A 16,712-nucleotide genomic window follows, 5' to 3' on the forward strand; every position below is an offset into this window, starting at 1 on the left:
ACGGTCCCAGGAATGGGGGCTCCGAGTCCTGCTCTGAGCACACATCCCTTGTCCCCTTGGGAAGCCTTCTGCAATGAAGCCAGGGGGCCAGCATCATCCTGCTGCGTCACGAGGGCGTTTTGGGGATGGGCGGATTGCGACAGTTTGAAGACACAGTTGGAGCCCAGAAACCCACCCCAATTTCTCCAAGCCAGGAGTGACCAAGCCCAGGACTGTCCTGGCTTACAGGGAGGAGAAATTAAGGCTCTTTTTCCTTCCTATTCCTGCAGCTTGGGTCTCTATGTGCCCTTCCTGAGCATGCCCTGCGCTTGTAGCTGCCAGTCCGTGGAGATGGTCCCAAGCAGTGCATGGGGCACAGAGAAAACTCCACTTCCCAAAGAGTCCTCCTCCCCCTGCTGATCCCATGCTCATCTCACTCACATGGCTCCCCCTGAGTCCCACCAGATGGTGCCAGGGTTCACAGCGACCGGCAGAGCCCCATTTTTCCCTGCTGCACTGGGACAGCTGCAAAAGTTGTGGCCTATGCACCACTAGGACAAAAGCACAGAGCCTCACACTCGTGGTGTCACACCTGTGGTCCTCGCTACGACTGACAGGTGGCCTCCTGGGAATGGAAACCCGAGTGCAGGACCTGTGGCACTCAGGGGGATCTCATGTTTTTGGGGGCTGCCCAAAGCAGGGGTCTCGCGCTCGCCCTGTGCCCTTGCTGCTGTGTTTGTCACAGCCCTACCTCGGTGGCCCCGACCCGCCGGCCACCCCTGCGCCCACGGGACGCCCTGGAGGTGGGGGTCGTGCCAGAAAGCAGTTCCCTCATGCGAAAGAGCTAGTTCCTTCCCAGCATGCTCTCCTAAAACCTCACCAACCTTCCTACTAAACTGAACAGGGGGGAGCGGTCGTAAAACGGATCCCGGCCATCACACAGCGGGCACTCCGGAAAGATGTCTTCCTCCAGGTCCTCCGCCTCCTCCTCCTCCTCCTCCTCCTGCCCCTCGTGCTGCTCGTCAGCAGGCTCGGTGATGTCGGAGTCGGGGTTCGAGAAGGTAGGGGAGGGGGTGAGATCAGCCATGCGCTCGCTCATGCATGTGTTGAAAAGAGGAGAGCTGTTGCAGCCAGAGATATCTGAACTAAGGTTAGTACAACAAGATAGAAGACAGGTTAACACCAGCTGTTCCAAACAGAGAGCAAGAATAGGGATTTTGCTTTGTTTTTTTTTGTTTGTTTTGGTTTTTTTTTTTTGGCTTGGTTTGTTTTCTGCTCAAACCAAAGGATGTCAGGAAATAGAGACTTGCCCATCCGGTGCATCTCTAAAGGGAGCCACCAATGGCTGTTGGCTATAAAATGTAGGAAAAAAAGAGAGACCCAACAAACTGGTGCAAACATGGGGATTCCCGGCGCTGGCTTTGCAGGCAGCACAGCACAGCGGGACAGAACACACGACACAAGGCTGGGGGACACCCCACCACCCCACCAGGGGGAAATCCCACTGCCGGTGCTGCTGTGGCACGAGGTGAGGCCTCCAAGGCACACACATCCGTGTGTCCTTGTTGGGCCACCCGTCCTCACTGCCGGCACCGTGCAGGAAGCACATGGAGACGCACGGCACAGGTGGCACAGACAGACGCTTGGACACGGACGCCTACAGATGTGCACACACACACATAGGCGGTGGGCACGGCAGCACCGGCGCTCCACCGGCGGCTGACAGCCCCTGCCTGGTGGCACCGCTCCACAGGAGGCCGGAGGGGACCGGCTGTGGTGTGGGCTGTGGTGGCGATAGGACAGCAGCTCTCTGCCCTGGGGGGATGCTGTGCCTCCAGGCTGCACATCAAAGGAGCCAAAGCGCTCACCTGCCAACCAGCCTGAACCATGGGAAGCGGTCGTAGAAGGGATCTCCGCCGGTCACCACGTTGTCGCAGTCCTCGATGACGCTCGAAGGCACTTCTGCTGCACGGTCGTACATTTCACGCATCAAGTCCAGGCGCTGCCTGCAGACGTGGGCACACAAGGGGCAGTGGTGAGAAACCAGCTGGGGCTGGCAGAGCCCTCTTGCTGAGCCTGCCCAGTGCAGACATCCCTCCCTACCTGAGCTTCTCCAGAGTCCAGTAATGCGTTGCCCCGTTCTTCTGGTCCTGCACCTCCACGGCCACGATGGTGCGGGGAAATGGCCGCTTCTCCCGGTCCTTGGCGGCATCGGGAGGCAGCAGGTCAGGAGGGAGAGGTGAATACAGCGTGTCTGTCAGGAGGACGAACTGAAACTGCACCTGGAAGGAGGCAGAGAAGAATGATGATCCAGCCATGAAGACCACAGTGCCATCAGCCTGGGTTCTCGCCATCACCGCATCACTGTGTGGGTACATGCACAGATGCGTGACAGGGATGTGCTGGAGCCGCTTGCTCAGGGCTCTCTCCCCGTAGCTCCCTGCCAGCACACAGCTCCCTGTGCTCACTTGCTGTGGCAGCAAGCAGCAACGCCACATGTCCCCTAAAAACCCAAGCAATAAGCACCCAGCAACACCATGATGGTGAGACCCACCACTCGCAATCAGCACCCACCTTTTTCTTCAGCTCCACACTGATGGCGTTAGCTTCCTTGAGGAAGATGGCATTGCCCCAGAGCAGGTCACGGAGGGAGGTGAATTGGTACCACTTCCACTTCCTGAAGGCCCAGAGGGCGAGCTCGAACTCCCGCTCCGTCCACTGCACTGTGGGAAGGACACAGAGGGATGCTCACCACACACACCCTGATGCTGAGGCTGGGAGAAGGATGCAGCATGAGGTGTCTGGGCGCTTTTCTTCCCATGGAAGGCATCCAGGCCCTGCTGCAACACCTGCTTTGCCATGGGGAGAAGGAGGAGTGGAAGGGGATGGAGCACAGCAGTGGACAAACTCATTGCAAAATTGCTCCCAGTGTCTTCATACTGGCTCCCAGAGGCTCTGCAGCCAGATGTCGCAATGGAGTTTTTTGGTCTTCACTCTAAAATCCTTCCTCCTACCAGTTCTCTGGATGTTTTTTATTAATATCTCCTCTAATGGGCTGACAGGAGGGAGGTGAAGTTGAGGCTGCTTGGAGAACACCAGCTCCCCTCCCAAACCTATCTGCAGAAACATCAGCTCATCCTCTCCTTCCACCCAAACTTTTCCATCTCTCCTTTGTCACCAAGCACTCACCTTCATCTTCAGGTTCTTCTTCTTCCTCATTGGCTTCAGGGTAATATCTAGAATCCATCTGCTTCTGCAGAGCCTCCAGTTTGCTCTCATAGTCCTAAGGGAAGCAGGGAGAAGAACGATGATGCAGTCCACAGGATACAATCTTCATCACCCTTCTCTCCCCACTCCATGTCCATATGGTAAGCAGTCCCAGGAACGATGGGATGATGGATTTGTCATCGTTCCAAGATGCACAAAGCTGCCCCATGCAAACAGCTGCCAGGCATGGTGGTGCTGGGACAGCCTAGAAAGCCTGGCCACCTACCAGTCGCTGCTGCTCCAGAAGGTAATTTGCCTCCTCCCTCTCCCGCCGGTACTGGTCCTCCAGCTCCTGAAGCCTGGAAGGAGCAGGGAAGATGGAGGTGACCAAGCTGGACTCCTGCCCTCACCCTCCTCCCAGCCCCACATGCCCACCTCTGCTCCATCTCCTGCTTCATGTCGATGCCCTGCTTCTCCAGCAGCTCTCTCTGGGCGAAGGCCCAGTCCACGGGCTCAGCAGGTGTCTCAGCACACGGCGTCCGCTCCCGCTCCTGCCGGGCCTGCTCGGGGTGGTTGAAGCGGAAGACATGGCTCTTCCCCATGATGATCCGGTTTCCTGTGGCGGGGACAGAGAGCTTGAGTTTAGTGGCAGGGATGGCCGCAGTGCATGGAACTGTGGGCAGAAGCATTCCCTGGGGACCCACCTGAGCGCAGGACGCTGGGCTCCGTCACCTTTTTGCCATTCACGTAGGTGTCAGCGCCTTCACAAGGCTCCAGGGTCACAATCACTGCGTGACAAGCGGCAGGTGGAGGGGCAGCCTGAGGGGCAACTCCAGGCATATCCCCACCATGAGCAACAAACAGGGCTTGGCCAAACTCACATCAAGCCCCAAGCCCGGGGAAGGACCCCAGGATGAACCCGGGCTGACGGAGCCCCTCAGGACAATCAGTACCTTCACCGCTGGTCCTCGTGTCACTGCGGAAAAGGCAGTGCTCTTCCTTGATGAAGTGCCCACTGAGAACAATGTCCTGCCTCTTCTCTGCATCTTCCCGGCCAACCCTGTTGGGGAAAAGGCAGCTCGAGCCAGCTGTCCTCAAACCAGCCCCAAAATATCCTGCTTTGGGCTTCAAAAGTACTCTCTGGACTTGCACCACCAGCAGGACTAACATCTCTCATGAGATTGCCACAGACATACATGTTACCCATTGTGGCTGTACTGCTCATATAAGCTCAGCAGACCCGGCCCTCACCTGGTTATCCCGTCCTTGATGTAGTAGAGAAGGCACTCAGACATGAGCGGGTCTTCATTCAGGTTGACCAAGTGGGGCGTCTGGGGGACACAAGAAGGAGTCACCAGGGTACAGTGAAACCCAAGCTCACCCCCAGCTCCTCACCCTTCAGCCTTCATGACTATCCAGTCCTGTGGCCACCCTGACCCAACCTAGTGCCAACAAAACCAGGGCTGGACTCCATTGTGAGCCTCCACCAAGCCTCCTCACTTTGCTCTTCCAAGGGTTGAGTTCTTGGTGGCTTTTCCCTGGCTGATGGGAATATTTGGAATGCAAATAGGCCCAGCACAAGGAGTCCTCAAATGGAGGTGGCCACATCTGCATTCTCTGTCCTTCCTCCTATCAGCTCCCTCCCATTATTTCCTTCCCACAAGCCACGGCCACTGTGCACTTGATGAGAGAGAATTTCTGCTTGTCTCATCCTACTGCAATTGCACCTTCTGTCAGCGGGACAAGCTAGCTCTGAGTTTCTCAGAAAAAGGAGGATAAATATCCTATCAGCCTGTGGGCACCCCACATGCAGTGGTGTCCCCAGCTGGAGAAACCACGATGGGTGCAAGAGGCTCACAGCAAACAGGGCAGGAGAGCTGGAGGTGAAGAGAAACATAGACTGTTCTCCATGGTGGCTGGCAGGAATAACATACCCTCCAGATCCTCTGGGTCTGAAACTCTGAGGCTCTTTTGGTTTGCAATTTTGCTCCAGATTTGCAAGATTTGGACAAATTGTCACCCCAGTGATGGTGTACAGCAGAGCAACATGCTCTGGCTGTGCTTTGCTCACAGTCAGAATGTTTTGCACGCTTTTGGAGCTAGCGTTCCTCACCAGCAACTGGAGAAATCAGAGAGCTGAAGAAAAGGTTGGCACCAAGAGCACCACAGCAAGGCCACCTCAGGACCAACCTGCTTTGGGGAATACACCCCCACGCTTCCCACACACACATCAGGGGGCCTAATGGGCAGCGGCTGAGGCAGGTGAAAAACAAAGACGGTGGTGTGAAAACTGTCAGAAGAGTCACATCAGGGTCCCAAAGCACTTGACACTACGTGTCCCAGCAGGGGTTGGGGGCAGAGCCTGCTCTCCTCACCCCGTCGGTCCCATAAGGTATTTGGGTGGCAGCGAGGAGCTGCAGCACTGCACTGGCAGGGCTCACTGCCAGATGATCTGTTTGGGGCAGGGCCAGTGTTTGCTCAGAAAATGCTATTTAATGCTATTTAATATCCCTGCGCATCCGTTTCCAAGCGAGGAAGCTCTGAAGGCTGACAGCAATATCAAATGCCCCAGGTGCTAGCAGCAGACACCAGGAGCCTGACACCACAACTGTCACCAGGGCTCCACGGTGTCTCTTGAATGGGGGCTGTGTCTTCCATGTGCTGCGTGGCAGGGAATGGCTCTTCTATTTATCTGTGCACTTCTATCGCGGCAACTCGTGGCATATAGACAGAGCAGGGCTGGCACCGAAATGTGCATTGCAGGTTCCAGAGCTAACAGTTAATGTCTCTGAGAGCCCCCTGAAAATACTTGGGGCTGGCCAGCACAGATAGGCTTGGAGGGAACTGCATGGGTACCACCTGCCCGCTTAGCAGGGAGAATTAGAGGATCCTACCTTTTTTGGAGAGAAAACACCCAGGGTACCTCCATCCTCTCTCATGGCCACCCCCATCTCGGCCAGCAAGGCTTCCCTGCAGGAAGCAGAGCCTGTCAATACTGCACCAGCTCTGGCAGCCACCCATCACTGCTCCCTGCGTGCCCCCTGGGGATGCCTCGTGCTCACCAGGCGCAGCTGGAGCCCATGGGAGTCACCAAACTGCCCCCGTCCCAGCCCACCCACCTCTCCATCCGGATCGCCTCTGTCCTGCGCAGCTTCTCCTCCCATGTTTCATTCAGCTCAGCAATGATCTTCTCTGTTTCCTGGTGGGGTGAAGGAGGCTCAGTGTTTTGGACATTTGGTTGGGCTCAGCCATGGAGCTGGCCCCATTTTCAGCCTGGTTTTGATGGGCTCTGCATTCGCTCACTGCATCTCACAGAGCAAGAACAGCTCCAGCCCAGCCCCACCACAGCAATCCCACTTCTCACCCAGGGCACCTGGCAGCTCCGCGTCCACAGAATCACAATGACAGAGACATTTCAGTTGGAAAAGGCATTCATGGTCACCAAGTCCAACCACCAACCCAACCCGCCATGTCCCATCACTAGGCCACGGCACTTGGAGCTACCCCACATGGCTCCTCAACACCTCCAGGGGTGGAGACCCAGCCCAACACCTAACCACCCTTCTGTGAAGATATTCTTCCTGACACCCAGTCTGAGAGCCTCCCTTGGCACAATCTGAGGCTGTTTCGTCATGGCCTGTCACTTGTCACCTGGGCAAAGAGACCGACACATTCTCCTTTCAAGTGGCTGTAGGGCGACGAGGCTACGATTCAGCATCCTCCAGACTGCACAGCCCCAATTCCCTCAGCTGCTGCTCTTAACTTTCCTTCTCTACACCCAGCAAACAGTGGGTGCAACAAGCCAGCCTCCTACCTTGAGCCTTTCAATAGCCTCTTCGCTGCCTGGAGCAAACATGATGCGCTCGTGGAGGCTGGCAACAGAGGCTGCGCGGCTGGAGAGAGCCGACAAGGAGGAAGAGGGGCTGATGCCAGCAATTGCGTTGGTCACTGTGGAGAGATTGTCATGGCGTTGGCTCAGCTCTGTCCCAATAGTGCCATTATTGTTCTCAAAGTCGGACACATCTACGGGTGGGGAAGGAGAGGGATGGGCCAGGGGGAAGACACATGGACAGGAAGAAGGAAGAGAGAAAGAAGACAGAGACGAGAAAAGCTGTTGGAAAAAAAAAAAAAAAAGTGGCAAGAAGAAAGGCAGAAATTAAAATAAAAAGGCAGAGCATTGGCAGAGCAGATCAGCAGCATTGCCCTGGGCCCACTGTCAGAAGCAGCTCAGGAGCAGTCTGGGAGCCCTTCCTGGGCTTCTGGGGATGCTTTTTGACGACACGGTGCCTAAACCACCTTGCCCAAGCACACGTAGCTTCCTGCCCCATGGCCCCAGATGAGCTGGGCTGGGAGTGAGGGGAATTTGGGGAAAGCAAGGAGAGCCAGGAGCCCCCACACTACAAAGGGGACAAAGAGATAGGGACCTGTGTTCAGACTTTACTGCAGCTCAGCACCTCAAGCGTCAGCAACCACCAGCTGCTGGTCTCATCTCCCAGCAGGATGCTTGCAGCTGCTGCTGCTGTGCAATCCATGTGGACATGAGTCAACATCCCCTCTCTGGGGATGCTGGCCACTCCAACTTCCCTGCTCCTAGGGGCCAGCCAGCTTCTATGGAGAGAACCATTCCGTCTGCCCAGGCACTACCAGGAGAGATGGTGTCACCCTCTGGCTGCTTGGGGACAGAAGCCCCTTACTTGGTGAAGTCTCCACCTTGAATTCACCCTGTTCCTCTGCTGCCCCCAGGTTGATCCTCAGCAGAACCATTCTCCGAGGTGTCCCAAGGCCACCCACATCACACCATGCCGGCCTGGCACCAGTTGGCCCTGGGAGCAGAGCCCATGCCTTCAGAAGCAGTGCCAGAAGCAGCAATCAGCCCAGCAGCAGCAGCAGCAGCAGCAGCAGCAGCAAGGGGAAGCACAGTTACAGCATGGGGAAAAGGGTCCCTGTGGTGAGTTTTAACACCAGGTTCCACCAGGTGAATTTGCAGGACCTCACACTGCACTAAGTGTGACCCGCACAAGGGAAGGGCATGATGGCAGTGCAGGGATATCCCTGTGCCATCTGTTCCCATGGGAGAGCACTGGGCTCTGCCACTGCCCCTTTGCCAGCGCCCCGGGTGCAGCTATGGGAGCCCTTCCCCATGCTGCACAAATGCTCCTTGGCACAGCCTACCCAAAGCAGAGAAGCAACACAGAGTACCAGTACAGGCAATACACACATTTGGATCCTCCCGCAGCAGGGTGGGCTAAGAGAGAGAGACAGCGGGGGGAAGAAGACAAAGAAAACAGAACAAGAGTGGGTTCATCTAGGTAGGATTGACAACAGCCTGAAAGCACGTGGAGGAGAGGCCTTGGGGCCCCCAGCATCATCCCAGGCAGTGGGACACAGACTGTGGGGTGAGGAGGGCTCTGGAATGGCACATGCGGGGCTGGTCACAGATGTCCCAGCAGGGTGGTGACAAGGAGGGGACGTGCCATTCCTCACAGTGAGGTGGGCAATGAGATGGTCTGAGTGTGAAGCAGGACATGGGGCAGCTTTGGGAGCATCCCCAAAGATCCCAGAGCTTGGCTGCGCGCGGCGCGGTACCTACTGTCAATGATGTCCCCGAGCCCCTGGGCATAGAGAAGGTCACGCAGGCGGGCCACTTCGTCCTTCAGCTCCCGGATCAGCTTGTTGTTGGGGTCCTCGTTGATGACAGCATTGCAGCGGATCTGCTTGGCGCGATCGGCGTATCTGGGGAGAGACAGGGCCCTGAGAAGGGTGGCTCGGCCAGAGGACCCAGGGCAGGGTATTGTCCCTCTTGTAGGGGTCTGCAGGCAGCCCTCACCTCCTCTCTGCTGAAGGGAAGGGACACAGAGCACGAGGGAGCAGCTGGTCTTTGGAGACCTACCCAACCCCGGACCTCCTGCCAAAGCCTACCTTAATGTGCTGAGCGTCTCATCGTAGTTGATGTCAGCAGGGCTGAGCGCAGCGACCATGGCCGTCCTGGAGTTGCCCCCTGTTCAGACAGACATAGGGTTTCAGTGAGCTGTGGTCCCTGCAGCAGCCATCCCCCCCCCAAGCCATGCCCCCCAGTCCCCTCACAGCCTCGCAGCCTCACCCAGGTTCTCCCTTAGCAGCCAGGTCAGCACTGAGTCCCGGTATGGGATGAAATCTGTTTTCTTCTTCTTCTTGTTCTGGGGAGAGAGATCAGAAGGTCAGGCTGTCAGATTGCCTACTCTCCTTTTTGCTGAAATGTTCAGATCCTGCCTGCAAAACGCACTGCAAGGACTAGGAGGTGTCTAACAAGAGTCATGCATTGACCAGGATGCTGAGGGATCAGCCTAACCCACAAGAGAAGTGTGAGTTGGGTCCATAGTGTCTCACCCCTAAAGGGCTCAACTCATACCACCACACAACCCACTTCCATTCCTCAAGAGACAAACCCACCCAGCCCTGTCAGAGCACGCACCTTATTTGGCCCCGAATCCTGCAAAGAAAGCAGAAAAATTGTTTAGCTCTGTTGCAAATAGAAAGGAGCGGGGGAGAGAGGTGACAGTAAGCTGCTCCCTATCTCTTCACCCAGCATGGGATCCCAAGAATGTGCCAGTATTATCAGACGAGCTGGCTCCAGCCACGGGGGCTGGGCAGTGCAGGATAAGTTGGGATGTATCTGCCTATCCCTGAGAGCTGGAAGTCTAGGTTCTGCACCTGCTTTGGAGATGGGAGCTCGGGTGCTTCACCTCTGAGAGCTTGAGTGCCCAACCTCCCTTGGAGATGGGAATTTGGGTGCTCCATGGGGCTGTTCACCCACGCTCAGGCTACCTACCATTTCGGCCAGAGCAGAGATGACTTTTCCCAGTGTGGTCAAGGACTTGTTGATGTTTGCTCCTTCCTGATGGAGAGAAAAGCCCAAATCATTAGGCCCTGTTTCAGAGCAGCGCTAAAGCCCAGCAGCCCAGGAGGATGGGGAAGCCCCAGTGCAGGCTGTGCAAAAACAGCAGCTGGTCTTACTGGGCAACCAGCAACTCCCAAGTGGAGCCTGTGGATCCTGCTTGACCTGGCACTGGGCAACTCAAAAAATGTCAGTTTCCAGTGCAGTGTGTGGGGAAAGGAGAAGGAACACCTGGGAATGAGGGGCCTGGCACCATCACCATTCCACACTCACTTTCAGCCTTGTGCCCTTTGCGCCGGTTGAGTCAGCTCGCTCACTGCCAGCCAGGTCCACCAGGCTGATTTTGCTGACCTGCAGGCAAAGACAGAGCCGACAGCTGTAGCAGGCTCGGCACAAATCCAACACACCGGTACCCAACACCCAGCACCTTCCCAGTTGCTCTCCATGGCCAACAGCGGCACAAAAAGCCGTCGCTGTGTCCTCTCAGGTTTCCCAGGGGCTCTGCTCTCACCTTCTCAGTGGTGATGTCCGTCTCGGCATCATGCCGCTTCTGGGTGAAGATGATATTGAAGACAGCATGTGAGCGGCTGCTGGTCTCATTCATGTTGGTGGCAGCCACCGTGCTGTGGGGAGAGGACAGAAGGCATGACACTCCGCAGGGGATGTCAGAGCAGTGATGCTGGGGACAATTATGGGGCAGGGCAGTCAAGACAGATCACATCTTGCCTCCTTTCTAGAGAAGCAGAGAGGCACCAAACTCTCACCCTGCCCCCAGCACCAGGGAAAGCTTTTCAGCCAACTTCAGCCCATGCACAAATATCTTGATGTCCCTAGAGGTGCCTGCAAGCTCGTCAAGTCCCAGTGCTCTCTTGCACCCCACTCACCGGGCCTTGTTCCCCGAGTCCATCAGGTCCTGGATGTCATTGTAGGAGGTCACGGCCAGCTTGGAAAGGTCCTCCACATAGGGACCCATGAGGGGATGCTCTCTCACCCGCAGATTCCCCTTATTCTTGGGGTTCAGGAGGTCTCTCACCCGCTCGCAGTAGATCTCCATGTAGCTCACCTGGGGACAGCACGCACAGGGCTCTGAGTTTCACTTGGAATTAATGGTGTTGGTGCACGGCCAACACGCAAGGCCTCCAGCATCCCACTCCCAGGAGGAGATGTGCCTACCTCCACAGAGTAGGACATGTTGTCATTGGTTGTGTCATTGATTCGGGAGAAGAGGTCCTCACACAGCTGCAGAGAGAAGAGTTGGGATGCTCAGCCCCGGACAGAGGGACGTTCTGCAGTCCCCCTGACCAACAGATCACCTCCCCGACTTGTCCCTCCCTCTGACTTCTTCCTTGGGCATCCTGCTCAGATGTGAGGCAGTTTTTCTGGTTGGATATTAGGAAGAATTTCTTCTCAGAAAGAGCAGTGAGGCACTGCACAGCTGCACAGGGAGGTGGGGCAGTCACCGTGCCTGGAGGTGTTCGGAGATGTGGCACTGAGAGATGTGGGCAGTGGGCACGGTGGGGTGGGCTGGGATTGGACTTGGGGATCTGAGGGGTCTTTTCCAACCTTAATGATTTTATGATTCACCAGGCAGTACCTGTGGGATGATGCCTTGCTGGTCCTTCTCCTGCTTCCCCATCATTGTGTAGGATTTGCCAGCACCAGTCTGTCCATAGGCAAAGATGCAGACGTTGTAGCCTTCGAAGGCATGCTGCAACATCTCCTCGCCGATGTCACGGTACACCTGCTTCTGAGATGCATAATTGATGTCTGCAGGCTGCGGAGAGGAGGAAGGAGAGAAGGAATCAGAGAAAGAGGTCATCATGCTGCATCCCACTCCAGCTGGGCTCAGGCCCCCTGCTCCTTACCGTGGTGTGGGACCAGTAGGAATAGTCAAAGCTGAAGCTTTTGGGTGTCTCTTTGGGCTGCTTCGGGTTCAGGATAGCTGGGGGCAGAGAGAGAGAGATGTGATGAAACCAGGTGGCAGCACCACATCCCACACTCCGAGTGGGCTGCGATGGGCTCACTCCTAAATCCCCATTGGGATGGAAACTGGGGACAGGTAGGAGGACAAAGCCTTGTGTGGGTGAGCGCAGTGAGGGGGAGCAGCTCCTTTTATTGGGCTCCCTCCTGCTCCATTGCACTGTGGACAGCTCAGGGTCACAGCCCCGATCCCCTACAGCCACCCCCGGGGACTTGGAGCAGTGCTCCCAGCCCCCTCCTGCTTGCTGCTTTATTTTGGTACCTTATCCTCCCTGCAGCAGCAGGGTGATTAATGCCCTGTGTTAAACCGCCAGCAGAAACAAGAGCCTGCTTTTTCCCATCCCCTGGTGAAAAGGATGTTGCCATGGAAATTAGAGACTGCATCACTTCTCTTTCTCACTTGCTCGATGCCTTTTTTTTTTTTTTTTTCTCCTCCACCCCGTGGAGTGTTTATGATGCTTTTTTTTTTTTTTTTTTTTTTCTTCTGAAATAACCGACACTCATAGAGATGCGTCAGAAGAAACCCAAACCAGGAGGGCAGTCACGGGACGCAGCGCTCAGCAATCGCCGCTGACATTGAGATGCCCTTGCAACATGCGCAGGGCTGTGTGGGGAGGGGGGAGGGAAACAGCCCCCAGCATGGGGCACCCAGCCCCCAAGAAGAGCTCTGCCAGCATGCAGCGGTGGCAGTGGGACCACAGTGCTCCCTGTCACTGCTGCGGGGCTTACTGAACAGCTTACTGAACAGCTGGGGGAGGCTGTGCAAACCACGGTGGGTTCTGCAACCCCAATCCCAGTGGGTTCTGCAATTCAAATTTCAATGGGTTCTTCAGCCCAAATTCCAATGGATGTCCCCCAGGGTGGGATGCCCCATCCCATTGCCCATCCATCCGCCCCGCACAGGTGCCTGCAGCTCTGCCCACATGGCACAATCACCCCAAGTGCTCCAAGTTTGGAATGGGGTGAAAAAGCACCCAGTGCAAACATGAGGACACCACAACCACTGCTGTGCTTGATACAACCCAGGTCCTAAATTAATGATGAAGTCTTCTCATGAACAGCGGGGTCGCTAGGGAACGGGCTTTGCCGTAATGAATTGGCAACGTGTCCCTGACCTGTCACCACAAAGGTGACAAAGGAGGGGTCAGGACCGAAACCCACAGTGAGAAGAAGCTGGCACAGGGAGGACACTGCATGTCGCAGTGCTGTCAGTGCCGGGCACAGGGCTGGGAGCAGCGGGGATGGCACCAAGCAGCTCTGTGTGTCCCAGCTGCAGACACCCAGCTGGCGGGGGGAGCACAGCCCCAGCATGGCCAGTGGCTGGGAAATGGGGAAATGCACCATGGCCCTGTGGGTCTCCCATCCTGTCCCGTCCCCAAAGCTGAGATGCTCTCCATGCCTCTTTTTTCACCCTGGTTATTTGCCACTGAGGGGATGGATGTGCTGGATGTTCTCGGAGGTCTTTTCCAACCTCTGTGATTCTATGATGGGGAGAAAAAGGTACAGACAAGAGAGGGAGGAGGAGAACATCTGGAGATGTCGCTTATCTTTGCCACACATAAGTGCTGAACTGGACAAAGCAGAATGAAATTAATCCCCATATTTTAAAGCCCTATGTTTTGCCATGGCAACAGAGCCGTCAGGCCTCAGGTTGGCCTAAAGCCCCAGAGAGCAGACATCAGTGTGGGGAAGCACCTGGAAAAGCACCATGGGCGGCAGTGCCTGCAGGGCTCCTCCAGCCCCAACCCGTGGACATTCAGTGCCACACTGCCCTCAGGAATGGCAGTGGGCTGTGGGAAGGAAGCCGGGGTCCCCGTCCCCGTGGCAATGCTGCAGTGGAACAAAGCAGCAGTGTTGGCAGGCGGGTGGTCACCATGAGCCAAGAAGTATGAGGGAGGGGGGCTGAAAATTGGGGAACAAGGGCTGCAGGAAGGGCTGGCTCTGTCGCTCCCATCCCCCTGCCCCTGCACCCAGCAGGGCGTGATGAATTCTGCTGAATGAGTTATGCAGAGCGCAGAGCCGCCCCGATACACCATTCTGCAGCTGACCCTGGGGAGGGGGAGAGGCTGTGAGAGGACCTTCCGCCCCACCAACCGCATTCAGCTTTGGCCTCACTGCCGGGCAAGGGGTGCCCCAGGCTGTCACACTCCATCGGCGAGAGGGGCTCAGCACGACTCCGGGAGCAGCGCGGCCCCACACAGCCCCCCCAGTGGGATCAGCCCATGCTTTGTTCATTCATCGCCTGACGCTGCGGGCGAGGAAAAGCTCGCTGTCAGCAAAGGGCCGGCGGGAGCTGCACTGCCCACACCGGGACCTGCCAGACGTCCCCACACGTCAGGCTGCAGCGTCCTTTGCTGGTTGCTGTGTGCCATGGGGGTGGCTGGCACCGGCACCTCCTGCTCTGCCGGTGACGCAGGGAGCTGGGAGTTATTTTAGGTGCTGTCCCATCTGCATGCTTCCAGAGCCAAAGGGGAGGGATGCAGAGTACCGTTTCCCCACTGTCGCATGGTGTCAACCCCTGCTCTGATCCCTGCAAGCCAAGCAAACCCCGCTCCCGCAGTGCACGGGGGGCTCACGATGCCGTACTCACTGGTGGTGCTTCCTGACATCTGGATGATGCATTTGGACTCCCGGCTCATCTCGCGGGAGTTGAAGGGCCGCACGCGCACCGCCACTTTGACGGACGCTCCCGCCATGGCGCCGGCTGGGATGGGTGCTGCTAACAAAGCTGTCCTGTGGGGTGAGAAGGAGGAGTTAGGGGAGCTCCCACCTCCGGGCCCTGCTGGAGGAATGATCCTTGACTGAGTCGAGACGAGCCAAGAGCATCACCCAGCCACCTGCAGCATCCCTTGGATGGAAGGGGACACGGCGCCTGCAGCTGGGGGCAGAGCAGCTGTCTCACCTCGAGGTGCTGATCCCAGGGAGTGAGCACCCCTTTGCCCTTCATGTGCCCATCCCCACAGCTTCCAGCCCCCAGCCCAGAAGGGAGGAAAACCCTTTGACTCGAGGGCAGACAGTGGGAGGAGGGCATTGCACTCAAACACTGCGGTTTCTCAGTGCCCCATGGATGGCCACTGCCCTGCCCTGTGCACTCAATAGCTATTTTCCGCTCCATCTCACTAAGCCAGCAATCAATGGTCTCAGCAGCAAAGGGCATCCCTGCCAGCAAGGCCCCAGTGGCCCCCAGGAAAGCAGCAGGGGCAGTGCCTTGGGATGCTCGCCCCAGGGAGATGCAAATGGACGAGCGCCAGCCCCACTTTGCTTCCTCGGATGTCAGAAACCAGAGCGGTGTGTTGGGCCCTGAACACAGGATGGGCTTTCACAAGGAAAAAGAACAGCTCAGTTTGTGGAAAACGAAGAAAGAGCAGAAGAAAATCCACAGGATGGTCCCGAGAGAAGGGCACCGCTTTAAAACCCTTTGGGTGTTAGCCCAAGGGGAGGCAAAAACCACAATACTCTCTGCCCAAGGGTGGGTATGTGCGTGGTGCAGTGAGAAATCTGCAGCCAGAAGGCATGACAAGTGTGGTGCTGCCTTGGGGGAATGCTTTGCCCACGTTAAAGGTGCACTGCATCCCTGCAGGAGGAATGCAGGGGTGTTTGGGCTTACCAAAACCCCACTCATTGCATCCCATTGGATGCCAAGCCCCAGCACCTGCTCTCAGGCTGCGCTCAGCTCTATTTCCAGCGCATTGCCAGCAGAACCCTGGGCCCGGTGAGCACGATGCACACACGCCTCTGCATCCCCCATCCTGCTGCTTCCTTGGATCGAGGGATATAAAAAATAAATGTGACCAAAGGGAAAGAACAAGCTGCCGCAGAGCCACGCCAAGGCGCCGGGCTCCATTTTCTGTCTCGGAGCAGCTCCGTCCATTTCATTTCCTTGCTGCCATCCCCTCCCGGCCCAATCCCCCTGCCTGGGGCCACTGCCTGCTTAATCCGCTGCCTTCGAGAGAAATCCGATAACGCGCGGCCGGCACCGCTGGGAGCGGTCCAGCGGGTGGGAAGCAGGGAGGGAGGCTCTCACGTGGCTGTCATGTCCCCAACACGTCCCCTCCCCGCAGAGCTCCATCGCAGGAGCGGCCCGATGGCCACAGAGCAACAATTAATGGGATCAGCCAAGATTAATTGAGTGGGGATTAGATGAAGGGATTAGATAAACCCAAGGCGGCGCTGCCACACCCCGTGCTGCCATCCCACCAAGGTGACAGCAGGATGCCCTGCAGCCATCCTTTCCCATCCTTTCTCATCCCATCCCATCGGGATGCTGCGGGATCGCCGTGCCACCTTCCACAGAAACCCATCCCCTGGAGGATGCTGTGGTTCAGGTGACATCAACCACAAAGCGATGGGTGTTCTGCTGCCCCACATCTCCACGGGTTCCCTCCTGCCTGGGGTCACACCCTATGGAGCTGAGGACTGCTTCCCACTACCTCAGTGACATGACACATCCGGGGCCTGGCCACCCGCCCCTCCCAGGTGGATGTAAAAGCCTTGTGTCCCTGCCAGCCGCCCGGCCCCTAGGATCACTTCTCCATTTGGATGGATGGTAGCCGTGGCATCTCTCTGACCTCCACCTGCCCCAGGCTGGCCAAAAACCCTAGGGAAGGGCTATTGTCCCCAGTCACATTCATTGGGATACCCATCTCGCATCCCCAGCCCAGCCTTGCACGAG

At 56.9% G+C, this 16,712-nt stretch overlaps 1 protein-coding gene across 1 annotated transcript in view; it reads right to left on the reverse strand.

Moving 5' to 3' along the window:
• Positions 1-16,712, reverse strand: part of KIF1A (kinesin family member 1A) — a 32,577-nt gene that overhangs the window by 15,030 nt on the left and 835 nt on the right. Inside the window, 25 exon segments of the mRNA XM_085232791.1 lie at positions 864-1,124; positions 1,848-1,985; positions 2,083-2,261; positions 2,554-2,702; positions 3,169-3,262; positions 3,473-3,545; positions 3,622-3,802; positions 3,891-3,974; positions 4,140-4,246; positions 4,438-4,517; positions 6,081-6,156; positions 6,306-6,385; positions 7,001-7,209; positions 8,777-8,919; positions 9,106-9,184; positions 9,287-9,362; positions 9,638-9,655; positions 9,995-10,060; positions 10,334-10,411; positions 10,572-10,683; positions 10,945-11,123; positions 11,234-11,299; positions 11,655-11,834; positions 11,926-12,002; positions 14,631-14,773. Of these exon segments, the coding sequence (XP_085088917.1) occupies positions 864-1,124; positions 1,848-1,985; positions 2,083-2,261; positions 2,554-2,702; positions 3,169-3,262; positions 3,473-3,545; positions 3,622-3,802; positions 3,891-3,974; positions 4,140-4,246; positions 4,438-4,517; positions 6,081-6,156; positions 6,306-6,385; positions 7,001-7,209; positions 8,777-8,919; positions 9,106-9,184; positions 9,287-9,362; positions 9,638-9,655; positions 9,995-10,060; positions 10,334-10,411; positions 10,572-10,683; positions 10,945-11,123; positions 11,234-11,299; positions 11,655-11,834; positions 11,926-12,002; positions 14,631-14,736 (2,891 nt within the window). The 5' untranslated portion in view covers positions 14,737-14,773.

Source organism: Meleagris gallopavo, chromosome 11, assembly GCF_905368555.1.
Source record: "Meleagris gallopavo chromosome 11, MGAL_WU_HG_1.1, whole genome shotgun sequence".
Taxonomy (NCBI): Eukaryota; Metazoa; Chordata; class Aves; order Galliformes; family Phasianidae; genus Meleagris; species Meleagris gallopavo.